The sequence below is a fragment of the Pseudonaja textilis genome, chromosome Z (genome assembly GCF_049901715.1).
Source record: "Pseudonaja textilis isolate UNSWEBS1 chromosome Z, rPseTex1.2, whole genome shotgun sequence".
NCBI lineage: Eukaryota > Metazoa > Chordata > Lepidosauria > Squamata > Elapidae > Pseudonaja > Pseudonaja textilis.
This window is the reverse complement of record NC_142008.1, coordinates 124,776,774-124,790,497: the sequence shown is the minus strand read 5'-3', so window position 1 is coordinate 124,790,497 and position 13,724 is coordinate 124,776,774. Positions and strand designations below refer to the sequence as shown.

General features: G+C 54.7%; 2 protein-coding genes and 2 non-coding genes across 5 annotated transcripts in view; 2 read left to right on the top strand and 2 right to left on the bottom strand.

The window, feature by feature from the left end:
• The first annotated feature begins 584 nt into the window (after positions 1 to 584).
• Positions 585 to 7,366, top strand: LOC148124374 (uncharacterized). 2 transcript variants are annotated; one of them, XM_087918062.1, is made up of 8 exons: positions 585 to 729; positions 851 to 1,033; positions 1,134 to 1,337; positions 2,879 to 3,065; positions 3,567 to 3,680; positions 5,016 to 5,165; positions 5,260 to 6,117; positions 6,221 to 7,366. In XM_087918062.1, the coding sequence occupies exons 1-8, from the start codon at positions 646 to 648 to the stop codon at positions 6,523 to 6,525; spliced, it is 2,085 nt and encodes a 694-aa protein (XP_087774188.1). In that variant the 5' UTR covers positions 585 to 645; the 3' UTR covers positions 6,526 to 7,366. The 2 variants fall into 2 exon arrangements, with proteins under 2 accessions (XP_087774188.1, XP_087774189.1); XM_087918063.1 differs by having other exon boundaries at positions 5,260 to 7,366.
• Positions 7,367 to 9,978: 2,612 nt separating this feature from the next.
• On the bottom strand, positions 9,979 to 10,050 carry TRNAG-UCC (transfer RNA glycine (anticodon UCC)). The gene has a single exon. It is a non-coding gene; the product is annotated as a tRNA-Gly (tRNA).
• A 198-nt stretch (positions 10,051 to 10,248) lies between these two features.
• TRNAL-UAG (transfer RNA leucine (anticodon UAG)) lies at positions 10,249 to 10,330 on the bottom strand. The gene has a single exon. It is a non-coding gene; the product is annotated as a tRNA-Leu (tRNA).
• A 1,332-nt stretch (positions 10,331 to 11,662) lies between these two features.
• Positions 11,663 to 13,724, top strand: part of TNFSF12 (TNF superfamily member 12) — a 45,638-nt gene continuing 43,576 nt past the window's right edge. Inside the window, 1 exon segment of the mRNA XM_087917293.1 lies at positions 11,663 to 12,214. Within this exon segment, the coding sequence (XP_087773419.1) occupies positions 11,663 to 12,214 (552 nt within the window).

Below are 13,724 nucleotides of genomic sequence, written 5' to 3'. Positions count from 1 at the left end.
GCATGTTTTCCTGGGAAGGCTGGGGTTTATGTACAGTTTCAAATATACAGTCGATGCCCCTTTCCAGGTTCACAATCGATCCAACTACGTATCTCCCTATACAATGCCCTTATTATTGTAGCATGCCATCTGTTTCCTTAACCTGTTTACTCGTTTCCATTTCCAGTAATCTCCCATCATTGACATGACACTGGACACCCTGACTTGCCAAATATAATCTTTGTGCAAAACAATGGAGAATTCTCACATATCATTCCAGTAAACGACCTTGGGTTAATTCAGAGGTTTAAAAATGGCACTACCGTTGCTTTATACTTTCACAGATATAATTTTAAATGTCGCAATCATCCCCCCCTGTTCTATTTCTCCAGTTTATACCCATGAATTTAGCAAGAGTCCATTTAGCAGAATCTGCCCATGCGTTGTGAGAGTGTCTTCGTTGTGTCTCCCAGCTGGTGTTCATGGATGTGCTTTGCTAATCTCCTGCCTCGCTGTCTTGCAGTATGGCTGTACAGTCATTACATCGCATGCGGTAGACTTTATTGTCTCTCTTCAGTGGCGTGTAAACGTGGTTTATCCCTATACGTGTGTCCATTGAGAGACCTTTCTTCTCTGGTGGCTTAGGAGGAAGAGGTGGTCGACAAGATGGACGATGATGTTTTCCTGCGCTGCATCGAATCCAACATGCTGACAGACATGACCCTTCAAGGCATTGAGCAAATCAGCAAGGTACGGGCAGAGAGGCTGTCCTAACAGCAGCTCCTGAGCAAAGTCCTTATCTTTCCCCCATCCCACCAGGGTTGCTGGCCTTGTTAATTTATCCTCCTCTTCCTTCCTCCTTCTCCCTCAGGTGTACATGCACCTGCCCCAGACCGACAACAAGAAGAAAATAATAATCACAGAAGACGGCGAGTTCAAAGCCCTCCAGGAGTGGATCCTGGAAACCGATGGCGTGAGCCTCATGCGTGTGCTGAGTGAGAAAGACGTGGACCCCGTGCGCACCACCTCCAACGACATTGTGGAGATTTTCACGGTGAGTCCCGAGCGGCATGGCATTTCCTGGGGGTTGCAGTAAAGAGAGGTCCTGGAGAAGAGCGTCAGGTGGCTGAAAATCCGCCTTCCCTCGTGAACAGGTGCTGGGAATTGAGGCGGTGAGGAAGGCTCTGGAACGGGAGCTGTACCACGTCATCTCCTTCGACGGCTCCTACGTCAACTACCGCCACTTGGCCCTGCTCTGTGACACCATGACCTGTCGCGGGCACTTGATGGCCATCACGCGGCACGGCGTCAACCGCCAGGACACGGGGCCACTCATGAAATGCTCCTTTGAAGAGACGGTAAGTTTTATGTTGGGCGCAAGCAACCAGGCCCACCTGTGTAGAGTTCAAACTGTCTACTTTATTGCTTTATGCCTATGGTACAAGAATCGTCCCAGAATTGCAGCTTCTGCCTGGAAAGACCAGATAAGGCTCTACGGTTGGGGTGTCAAACTTAAGGGTTGGGGGCCGGATCTGGCCCACAGGGTACTTAGATTCACCCCATGGGGCCGCCCTGGAAACAATAAAGAACCAACCTGTTGCGCCTTGAAAACTGAGCTCAGGGCAAGGGCTGCAGGCATGCCCCCGCCCCGAGCTCCATTTTCGCTGGCCGAGGGCTAGCAAGACAAAAAACTAAAAGCTGTTTCCCCTTTTGCATTTGAGCAGGCAAGAAGGGACGAGAAAGGGAAGGAGGAAAGATAAAAAGAAAGATGGGAAGAGAGTAAGGAAGAAATAGAAGGATAGAGGGGAAGGAAAGAGGAAGGAGAATGAAGTGGGAGGAAAAAGGGAAGGAAGGAAGGAAGGAGATTATAATGAGAGTGAGAGAGGGTCTGAGGGAAATCCTGTCTTAGCATTTTGTTCTGACCAAGGCTCCCTGAGACAGTAACAATCACACGCTGCTCCCAAAAACCTTTTGTTTTCATTTCAACGGCTGTGAATTATATGCATTCACAGCCTGTAATGAGTCCCAAACAGTTTGTGAATGGTCCAAACGGAAGTTCTGCCACATTCCTTCGGGATAAGTCTGATAAGCACCCACTTTTATCTCCCTTGAAATGCTGCCAACGACTAAAGGGCCCATTAGCTGTACAAGGTCAAACGGAGCACAAAGCCCGCACGGAGCTTCAGAGTTTAAGCCGACCAAAACGAACGAAAGTTGCTTCCTGCAAAGGCTCCTGTCCCTTTGCTCCTCCTTTATGTCTTATGGGAGGGGCCAATCACCTCTCAGCCTTACTCCCGAGTCGCCCCTTTTGTCTTAACTGTTCTTGCCCTTCTGGCAGCTCTGTGCATGCGCGCACTGGGAACAGGCTCCCCCTGCTCCTCTTCCTCGCTGCTGTCAGATTCTGGAGGCTCCGGAGTCGGCACATAACTCCTGGTTGGCCCTGGCTCCACCTTTGTGTCGGACGCAGATCCCTCATCCGAGCCCTCCCCAGACTCCCGGACTGGCCCATGTTCCTCCCCACTCTCAGACTCTGCCGCCAGCTCCGCAGGCCGGCAGCGGACCACAACACATTTGGACACCCCAGGTGACCCCTGACATGAGTGACATTGAGCTGCCCACCCCCACCCCCAAGGTCAAATACAACCCTGATGCAGCCTTCAAATCAAGTTTGACAGCCCCTGCTCTAAGGGTTTATTCGACAGGGTTGAAATTTAGCCCACTTGTTTTTACTACTCTGTAGCGAGTCCAGGCTAGTTCCTCGCTTGACCCTCCCCTCCCAAACTGCAAGACAGTGGCTCTCCGAAAGTTTGCGGGTGGGACTGAGGAAGGGCGCTTTGCTCCGTGGTGGTCCCCATGCTCAAATCCCACCCACGGTGGGGCTCTCTTTGCCCTTCCCCAGGTCGATGTCTTGATGGAGGCGGCCGCCCACGGCGAGAGCGACCCCATGAAAGGGGTCTCGGAGAACATCATGCTGGGGCAGCTGGCCCCCGCGGGCACCGGTTGCTTCGACCTGCTTCTGGACGCGGAGAAATGCAAATTTGGCATGGAGATCCCCACCAACATCACCGGGCTGGGCGTTGGGGGACGTAAGTCTTGCTTTGCCTCTCTTGGTGTGGTGGTGGTGGTGTGGTGTGGTGTGGAAGGGCAGCCGTGGGTTTTAAGAGCTGGGAATCTTAGAATTCCCTAGCTATACAGGCGGGTCCTCTTAGCTACAACCAATAATTTCCGTGGTTAAGCGAGTTACCCCCAATTTTGCAATCTTTGTTGTTGTTTTTTTTTTGCCACCGTGGTTAAGCAAATGGCTGCTGTTGTTAAGCGAACCAAATGGCTTCCATTATGTTGGGAGCTGGCTGGGAAGGTCGCCGGTGGCAAATCCCACGAATCCATGCTGGTTGCCAGGTGCCCCAGTTTTGACCACGTGGCCGTGGGGGCGGGGGATGCTGCAGCGGTCATAAATGCGAGAGCAGGTCATAAATCACTTTTTTTCAGCCCCTTGAACGGTTGCAAGTCGCGCCGCCACCTTTGGCACCCAACTTCAATGCTTTGTTGGAGCTGCTGGTCCTGGTCTTCTCTTTCTTCCCTTATAGCTACGGGCATGTTCTTCGGCTCCGCACCGAGCCCCATGGGTGGGGTGTCCCCTGCCACAACCCCGTGGAACCAAGGTGCCACGCCAGCCTACGGCGCCTGGTCTCCGAGCGTGGGTAAGTACCGGGCCTCTCGCCGTTTTAGGAATAGGTAAGATGTAAGATAAATTATGGAAGATAGAATTTAAGATCTTAAATCTTACCTTACCTCATCTTATCTTAAACTTTAAATCTTAAGGTTTAAGATTAATATTCAAGAGATAAGATTTAAGTGATAGATAAGATTTAAGGGATTATTTAAGAGAGGAGATTAAAGATAAGATTAAAGATACGCTTAGCTTTATTGTCATTGGCATACAGTGGCACACATTAAAAACGGAATTCTGCTGCCTGCTCTCCCAAGTATATACGTATACCGCACACACACAGATATGCTTTATACGTGCATCTATATGCCTCCACCCTAACCCCAAAATACATTTTTAATCACTGCATATAAATATTAATCAGTGGTTTGTTTGGATTGGGCTGATTTTCATCCGTCAAAGCAATTAAGGCCACCGTGGATGGATCTCCAGGCCGGGAGAACAGATCCCGACACCTTTCTTTTTTTTAAAAGAAAAATATTATGGAAATACACCTCACAGGATCCCTGGGGCCTCGCGGAAAAAAAAGAAAAAGTCTCCGATTTCTGTAGGTCCGTTTGGAATAAAAACCGAGCGCGGTGAACTTGGCACGTTGATTTGTTCCCCTTTTAAAAAATCTTGGCTTCGTCTTCGGAGAATTCCATTGTGGGTGTTGAAGTTTGAGAGTGCACTTAATCTAGAGTGCACTTCAAATATGCAGGGCAACCCCCCCCCCACCCCTACTCCCCCCACCCCCACCCCGGTGCGTGGACCCTAGGGGGCTTCCTGGCTGCCAACATCAGCATTATAGGAGAAGAATGCAGGCAGTTTTCATTACATTTATTTGTAAATTTGCTCCCCGGGCAAAAGTGCCCTCTGCTCACAGCCCTGCCGGGTGAGGAAGAGAGAAAGAAAAGGAAGAAGGGAAGGGGGAGGAAGAAAGAGATGGGAAAGGGAATATGGAAAAAAAGAGGGGGAGGGAGGGGAGGAGGAGGAGGGGAAAGAGGGGAAGGAGAAAGGAGAGATGGGAAGGAAGGAAGGAAAAAGAAGGGAAGGAAGAGGGAGGGAGGGATAAAAGGAAGGAAGGAAGGAAGGAAAAAGAAGGGAAGGAAGAGGAAGGGAGGGAGGGAAAAGAAGAAGGGGAGGGTGAAGAAGGAAGGAAGGATACAGAAGGGAAGGAAGAGGGAGGGAGGGATAAAAGGAAGGAAGGAAGGAAAAATAAGGGAAGGAAGAGGGTTGGAGGGATAAAAGGAAGGAAGGAGAAATGAGAGGGAAGCGGGGGGGCTGGTTTCTTTCAACTGCACCTCTTCCTTCCTCCTCTTTCCAGGGAGCGGGATGACCCCCGGGGCTGCCAGTTTCTCCCCCAGCGCAGCTTCCGATGCCAGCGGATACAGCCCTGGGTATTCCCCTGCCTGGTCGCCCACCCCAGGCTCCCCCGGCTCTCCGGGACCTTCCAGCCCTTACATTCCGTCTCCAGGTACGTGGCTATCCCGGTCCCACTGCCCCTCCCGATGCCGTCCTCAAAAAGGGCGGAGTCCTGGGCTAACGTCGCTTTCCTCTTGCTTTTCCAGGGGGCGCCATGTCTCCCAGCTACTCCCCGACCTCTCCCGCCTATGAGCCGCTGCGCCGGGTGTACACCCCGCAAAGCCCCAGCTACAGCCCCACCTCCCCTTCCTACAGCCCCACCTCTCCGTCATACTCCCCCACCAGCCCGAATTACAGCCCCACCAGCCCCAGTTACAGCCCCACCTCCCGAGTTACTCTCCGACGTCGCCCAGCTACAGCCCGACGTCGCCCAGCTACAGCCCAACCAGCCCCAGCTACAGCCCGACGTCGCCTAGTTATTCTCCAACCAGCCCTAGCTACAGCCCAACCAGCCCTAGCTACAGCCCGACGTCACCCAGCTACAGCCCAACCAGTCCCAGCTACAGCCCGACGTCGCCTAGTTATTCTCCAACCAGCCCTAGCTACAGCCCGACGTCACCCAGCTACAGCCCAACTTCTCCCAGCTACAGCCCAACCTCTCCCAGCTACAGCCCCACCAGCCCTAATTACAGCCCGACCTCTCCAAACTACACCCCGACGTCTCCCAGCTACAGCCCAACGTCTCCCAGCTACAGCCCGACGTCTCCAAACTACACCCCGACGTCTCCAAACTACAGCCCGACATCTCCCAGTTACTCCCCGACCAGCCCTTCCTACAGCCCCACCTCGCCCAGCTACTCCCCATCCAGCCCCCGCTACACCCCGCAGTCCCCCACCTACACCCCCTCATCGCCCAGCTACAGCCCCAGCTCGCCCAGCTACAGCCCGACCAGCCCCAAGTACACCCCGACCAGCCCGTCCTACAGCCCCAGCTCTCCGGAATACACCCCGACCAGCCCCAAGTACAGCCCGACCAGCCCCAAGTACAGCCCGACTTCGCCCACCTACAGCCCGACCACACCGGCACAGCCCGACCAGCCCCACCTACTCGCCGACGTCGCGGTCTACACCCCGACCTCTCCCCAAGTACAGCCCGACCTCGCCCACCTACTCGCCCACCTCTCCCAAGTACAGCCCGACCTCGCCCACCTACTCGCCCACCTCCCCCAAGGGCTCCACCTACTCCCCGACCTCTCCCGGCTACAGCCCCACGTCGCCCACCTACAGCCTCACCAGCCCGGCCATCAGTCCGGACGACAGCGACGAAGAGAACTAAAGGGGCTCCTGTCCGGCCGGAGAGGAGTTGCAGGCGCGACGGCGATTTGTTGACGAGTCTGGACATTTGGGGGAGGGGCAGGTGGTGGGGCAGACCTTCAAGAGTCCTGGGGTGGGGTGGGGGGGGGGCCGGCTGACCTGCCCAGTTGCCAAAGGAAAACCAAGATTTTTTTTTTAAATAGAGGTGAACATTATGGTGGGGGGGGGGGAGAGAGGAAGGACAATCGGCGGTCCCGGTTTGGAGAAGGTCTCGATTCTTCCTTCCGGTTGTTCTTTTCCGATTTATCCAACCTTGTAAAACGTTTGCGTAGGTTTCCTAATAAACCCGCCAAATCCATTTCTGTTTGCGGGCGGGTGCCTGTTACCCCGATTTCTGCTGCCACCCCCCACCCCATGGACTGGACCTCCGTTATAGTAGTTTTCTCCGTTGTATTCGGTTGGGATGATTTTATTTATGTTGGAAAAACGAGGAGGTTTCTTGACTGGGATTGGGGGTAGGGGTGTCCGAGCACCCCGAAACTTTCACGGCTGACCTTATTTTTAACTCGGACCTTTTTGGGGGAAGGGCGGGGAGGAGTAAGCCTGGGTTTAGCTGAGTTTTCGTTTTTGAGTCCTGCATAGCATGTTTAAAAAAAAAAGAAAGAAAGAAAAGAAATCCAGATTTTTATTCTTCCTGGTTCTGCTTCTTTCCCACTAGCGGGTGGGTGGGGATCTGGGGGCAGTCAGAGTATGCGGGGGCGGGGGGCTTGAGAGGCTTCGTTGCAGCCCTAGGACAATAGTCTCACCTCCCCCAGCAACGGAGGGACGAAAGAAGCGAAGCAACGCCGTCAGGGCGACGTTTTTAGTTTTAGTTAAGCGTTTTTTAAGATTCTCGCTTTGGCTTTTTGTTTTTTTGTTTTGTTTCTTTCCCCCCCTCTGCAAAATTGGTAACTTTCTGCACAAAAAAAAAGAAAAAATAAATAAAAAGTTTTAAACGAACGGTTGACTTTGCGAAGTTTGAAATTGTGCAAATGGCGGGGGGGTAGGGAGGGTTGGGCTGCTTCGCTTTCAGAACGCAAGAGACAGCTTGCTTACCGTCCGTTTGCAATTACGACCGACTTCAAAGAAGGGGGCTTAACGACCCAGACCTGAAGTTCTGACTTTTTTTGGTGTGGTCATGTGACACACACACACACACCCTTCACCTTCAGGCAAGGGTCGCATTTACTGTTTGCAGTGTCTTGCTGACCACATTTTACATCCATTTTGCCTAAAAGTAGCAAAACTCCCATTTTCCAGCAAAACTGCATCCACAGTGAACCGCTGGTTCACTTAATGACCACGGCATTTGGTTAACCACCTCAAAAGGATGGCGGGGGTGGGAACCAGGTTGGTCGTATGATTGGCCTGTTTTACAACCGTAATGGGCTGGCTCCAATACAGTCAGAACTGGTGGACCACCTGCAAACTCATCGCAAGCTTTCGCGATGTCTGGGGGTCTCGGGATTGCAAGAGTTGGGGAGGGGGACAAGAATTCCCAGGGGGCCTTGTGTTACAACCGGGGGCACAGTGTCCCTACTTGTAGTCAGGAAATTGGTGGAAACTGGCTAGGGAATTCTGGGAATTGAAGTCCAGACACCTTAAAGCAGGTGGGAAACGGTGGTCCTTTTATGGCTCCTGGACTTCAACTCCCACAATTCCTTGAGCCAGCCTGGGAAATGGTGGCCATTTTATGACTCACGGCCAGTTCAGGAATTCTGTGAGTTGAAAAGTCAAGTCCTACCGCATCTTAAAAGTTGCGGTCGGTGCCGTTTTCATTTCCCTTTCTGTTCAGTTTTCTTTATTTTTGCACCCTTTGCAGTCAGTTTCACTTCCTCGGGTCATTCCCAGCGTCGTAACATTAAGGCTGTAAGCCCACTGGTCTAGCTAAGTCATCTGGCTGTCCTGGGTGCAAATCAGGTTGCCTCGAACAACAGTATTGGAAAATTTATTAAGTAGGGCGGTCATTAAAGTGAGGCATTACATGGCCTGATTTTACAACCTGTTTTGCCACAGTCGTTAAGCGAGGCATCATGCAATGGCCACCTTCTCCGTTGACTGCTCATCGAGAACCGGCTGGGTTGCAAATAGTGACCATGTAATCCTAGGACACTGCAAGCATCATCCATAACTTTTGGTTGCTAGGCACCCAAATTCAACCACAGGAAAGCTACGACGGTCATAAGTGCGAGGACCTGTCCTAAGTCACATTTTCCAGTGTCACTGTAACTGAACTGTTGCTGAGCGAATAACGGTACGTTTAAGGACTTCCTGTATTTTTAAGGTTCTCTGTGCCCCAACAGGCAAAGAAAGAGGAAGTCCCACGCTAACCCCGCCCCTTCCCCAGCATGCTCGCTGGGGATTCTGGGAGTTGAAGTCCACCCATCTTCAAGTTGTTGGAAACTGGTACAGGAGATTTTGGGTCTGCAATGCGAACCAAATGGTTTGTTTACCATAACAGAGAAGCAACTTTTGCAAGGGCTTAGATCAAACTTCCAGAGGCAGGATCAGTTCACCCCACCCCACCCCAAGGTCCAGGTAGTCCTCGACTTATGACCACAATTGAGTCCAACATTTCTGTTACTAAGCAAGACTTTTATCGAAGCGAATTTGTTCACTTTTGCCTTGTTTTATGACCTCTCATGCCACCGTGGTAAGCAAACCAACTGCACTTTGGTTCAGCTAGCGACAGGAGTTGTTAAGTGAATCTTGGCTTCCTCCCTGACTTATCAGAAGGTCACTGTGACTGTCATAATTATGAACCCATTGCCAAGTGCCCAAATTTTGATCGTGTGACAGATGTAGATGCTACAAGAAATTCCTTGTGTGTCTAATCACACATCCAATAAAGAATTCATTCATTCCTATAACGGTCACATAAGTGTGAAAAAGGATCCTCAGTCTCACTGTAACGGCGCCGTTGTAATTTTGAACGGTCATTAAAATGACTAATGTGAGGAAGATAGATATTTCTCTCTCTGGGCACAAGTGAGAATATATCTGCCGAACAACAAAACTCCACACTTGTGATAGGAAGGGCATCCGGCCAGTAAAAACACACTGCTAGCTCCATTCAGTTGCCCAGACTGCACCCAGCAATGATTACAGGGTCATTAAAGGGAGATGATGATGATTAATTATTATTTTTTTGCACCTTTCCATAGTGGGGACCTTCCCATTTCCCTCTTCAGCAAAATCCTGCACCACGACCGTGAGGTCCTACAGAAACATATATATATATATATATATATCCTTTTTCCAAAGAAGGCTGCACACTTTCGCCCGAACCTCTTGCACGCCCTGCATAGCTGGTTCTGCAGCCAAGAAATAATTAGAATTATTTCCATTCTCATTCCACTTTCATGGCTTGCTGAACGTGGTTTCCCGGAAAACATGTTTGTTTTTCTTGCTTGCTTGCTTGAATTCAACAGGCCAGCTGGGGGCGTCTCTTCCGCTGCCGGGGGAGAATGAAGCATCTTACCAATTGGGGCGGGGGAGGGGGGGCAAAAAAAACGCCCCTTGCACAGAAATATTGTGCAAAGAAAAATGAATTGCCAAAAAGAAAAGGAAACTGCGTTGGCCGGGAATCGAACCCGGGTCAACTGCTTGGAAGGCAGCTATGCTCACCACTATACCACCAACGCCGGTTGGGAAAACATGGAGCCCAAAGATCTACATAACAGGCGACTTTGCACGCTTCGACCCATTTAATTAAAAAAAGCGAGGGTAGTGGGGGAGGACTTATTGACCCGTGGAGACCGCGACACGATCCTTCCCCATTTTCCGTGTCCGGAGAAGCGTCGTCCGGCCCAACAAAAGCCACGGGGAAGGAAAACCATTCTTGGCAGCGGTGGGATTCGAACCCACGCCCCCGGAGGGACTGGAGCCTAAATCCAGCGCCTTAGACCGCTCGGCCACGCTACCTCCGATGGGGCCAGCGGGAAGCGAGGCACAGACATTTTTAAGGCCGGGGATAGGTTGGGGAGGGGAGGAAGGAAAATGCAGGTAGGGAAGGGGAGAAGGAAGTTGGGGGACCAGGGACCCCCCGGGCCTGGGTCTCCTTCCAGACGGGGGGAGGGTTCAATGGGCGGGGCTCAGCCCTCCAATTAAGGGGGTCAAGGTTGGCCCCCTAAGCATGGGGAGGGGGGATTGCAAGTGGGGAGGGGGCGAGGGGAGGCGATTGCAAGTGGGGAGGGGGCGAGGACCCTTCTCCCCAGCTGAGCACCCCAGTTCCCTCCGGGTTTCCCGGAGTGCAGCCTGCATGCCGGCTGGGAACGATGGGGCTTGGAGGTCCACCCGTCCGGGATGCAGCCAGGCAAATGGGGTGCCCCTTTGGAGACACCCCCCCTTCCCAGCCCCTCCCGATCCCGGGAATCTCCGCCCAGGACCGGAGCCTTGAAGCCTACAGCTGATCCAACCATACGGGCCGGGAATGATGGGACCTGGAGTCCCAGTTCTCCGAAAAAGCCGGCAGGGAAAGTCGGTACAGCTGCTCCAAGCCCGGAATCTGAGGATCTCAGTCCAGCGTTGGAGTTTTCCCCGAGAAGCAACCTGGGTGGCTGCTGGGGAGGATGGGGCTTGGAGTCCCAACTCCTCCCGGAAGCCCCAGAGCAAATATGGGCAAATCCCAACTCTCAGCGGGGGTGGGGGGCAGCGTTGCCCAGCCAAGCGGGCTGGAAGAGCCCCGGAAACAGGCACGGCAGGGCGAAGGTAGACTGCGCTTCTCCAGGGAGGCTCTGCGGGTGGGTTTCTCTCTCGCCACCCGGAGTCCCTGGCGCTGGCTGCGTTCGGCTTTGGCCTCTCCCCGGCCCCGTAGTTTCCTCGAGCTGGAGACTTAGAGGCCGGGGATGATGGGGTCTGCAGTCCGACCCTACTGCCTGGCCTGCGGGACGGGGCAGGAGGAAGCGTCCGACCTCCGGGGACGGGCAGTGCCTGGCTGGCTGGAAAGTAGCCTGCCAAGGTAGACTGCTCCCGTCCGGGAGGCTCTGCTGCTCGCTGGCTCTAATCTCGTCCCATAGTTTCCCCCACACTGTTGTGGGCTGGGGATGATGGGACCTGGTGTTCCACCCCAATCTGGAAGCCTTCGGACACCGGCCGTGCCTAAGCGTCCGGAAAACGACCCCCAAATTTGGGCCAAAGATAAACTGCTCCCGTCCGGGGAGGCTCTGCTGCTCGCTGGCTCTAACCTCGTCCCACAGTTTCCCCCACACTGTTGCGGGCTGGGGATGATGGGACCTGGGGTTCCACCCCGCCGGGATGTCTTCGGACATCGGCCGTGCCCCTAGCGAATGCCGGGCCAGCGGCAGGAAACGACCCCAAAACTTTGGCCAAGGTAGATTGCTCCCGTCCGGGAGGCTCTCTGCTGCTCGTCCTGGCTCTTTCTCCGCCCAGCCCCTCCGGCGGGCGTTCCCTTGCCTGCCCCGCAGTTCCCGGGCTGCGCCTCTTCGAGGCACCGGGCGCTGCTGTTGCTGCTGCTGGCGGCCGGCCGAGCTCGGCTTCCCTTCGGCGGCCTCGCTTCCTCCTCCTCCTCCTCCGGCCCCTCCGGCCACCCCTCCGGCCGCTGCCGTCTCCTCCTCCTCCTCCTCCTCCTCCATCTCCGGCCGGCTGCAGAGCGCCTCGGGTTCTGAGCTGGCCATGGGCAGGCTCCGCTGGCCAGGGGGCCCACCTGGCCAGCTGGTGCTGCTGGCTCGGGCACTGGCCTCCTTCTCCGCGCTCCTCCTCGCCTCGCTCAGCCTCTGGCTGGCCGCCTGGCCCCGCCACACCGCCCGCCCGGAGACCCCCGAGCACGCCGCCGGTGCCCGGCCGCAGGTGAGGGGGCGGGCCGGGGCGCCTGAGGAAGGGTCTCTTCTTACCCCCCCCCCGGCTGGGGTGGGGGTCCACGACGGGAGACCCCCCACTCTTATCCCCTTCACCTGCCCCCAAAAGTGAAGGCCTCTGGGAAGGGGTCTCTTCTCGTCCCCAGGTAGGATGCGGGACCTCCCCCTCCCCCGGTCATCTCTGGGGGAGGAGGTTGAAGCCAGGGTTAGAACACGACCCCCCCCATCCCAGTCACCTGTTCCGGGAGGGGCTTGGCCACTGGGGTGAGTATCCCTTCATTCACCCTCCCCAGCAGGCCGAGTTCCTCTAGTGGGGGGGGTGAGGGCCAAGCAGGACCCTTCCCCACTCTCATCCCCTCACCTGCGCTGTGGGAGGTCAAAACTTTTTACCCTCCCCGCCCCCAATGGGTGGGTGGAATGGGAGACCCCCATTCCCGTTCTACTCAGGTGTATCAAGAGGGGGGTGTAACAAGGGGTTTGGCAGCCAGGGAGAGGGGTGTCTCCTTGGTGAGTGGGTGGGGGGCAGTAGGGCTGACCCTTTCAGCCCCCACCCCTCAACAGCTGGTCTTGCTCACCTGCTTGGCGTGTGAACGCTGAAGTTCCTTAAACTTAGAGAACTTTCGAAAGCGTCAAAAAAATATAAAAAATCCCCCCTTCCTTCTCGCCTGCCCCCTCCGTGGGAATTAGTAGTTTGGCCCACAGCAGCAGTGAGGCAGCCCCTGGTTGGGGGCTTTGCAAAGGATACCCTCCGCCTCAGCCCCCAAGCCCCCTTCTCCTTCAACCTGCCCCCCCCAGCAGATAAGCCTGGGGGTCCCATCCTGCCTGGAGACAAGAAGAAACCCTTCCCCAGCAGCTAAGACCCCTTCCCTTTTACCATTGGTCAGAAATGGGGTGGGGTCTCCCGCTTGGGCAGGTGGGGGGGGGTTGGACTAGATGACCTACAAGGTCCCTTCCCAACTCTGATTTTCTGTTATTTTCACTTTTGGGGGGGAGGGGCAGGTGAAGAGGATAAGAGTGGGGGTGTCTCGCATCTTGGACCCCCCCAGCCAGGTGGGGAGTCATCCTTACCCTAACCATCTTGCAAAGCCCCCCACCCCAGCGTGGCTCTGAAATGCGGCCCCTTCCTCCTTTTGGGGGTGGGATAACAGAGAATAAATTCCAGATAACAGATAAGAGCTGGAAGGGACCTTGTAGGTCATCTAGTCCAACCCCTGCCCAAGCAGGAGACCTTATACCCCCTCCCCTTTTGCACTGTTTTCCCACCGCTCCCTTGGACCCCACCCCCCAGCAGATGGCCTGGCTTGGCCTCTGGGAGGCTGGACGGCTGCCTGGGCTGGCCGGGGTCCTGCAGCCCACCAGCCGAGGGGAGGAGGGGGAGCACCAACAGCTGTTTTGTGGGGGGCGGAAGAGGCCAGGTGGACTCTAACGTCCCGCCGCGGCTTCGATCCCAGGACCGGGTGGCGAAGGTTGCCCTTAAGTCTGGCATCATGGCACAACACGAA

Bases quoted from the DNA above. Each gene is read 5' to 3' on its own strand.
- LOC148124374 (XM_087918062.1), top strand. From the start codon at position 646: ATGGACGATGATGTTTTCCTGCGCTGCATCGAATCCAACATGCTGACA. The intron at 3,681-5,015 runs GTAAGTACCGGG...TCCTCTTTCCAG, and splicing joins CGCCTGGTCTCCGAGCGTGG to GGAGCGGGATGACCCCCGGG. The intron at 5,166-5,259 runs GTACGTGGCTAT...TTGCTTTTCCAG, and splicing joins CCCTTACATTCCGTCTCCAG to GGGGCGCCATGTCTCCCAGC.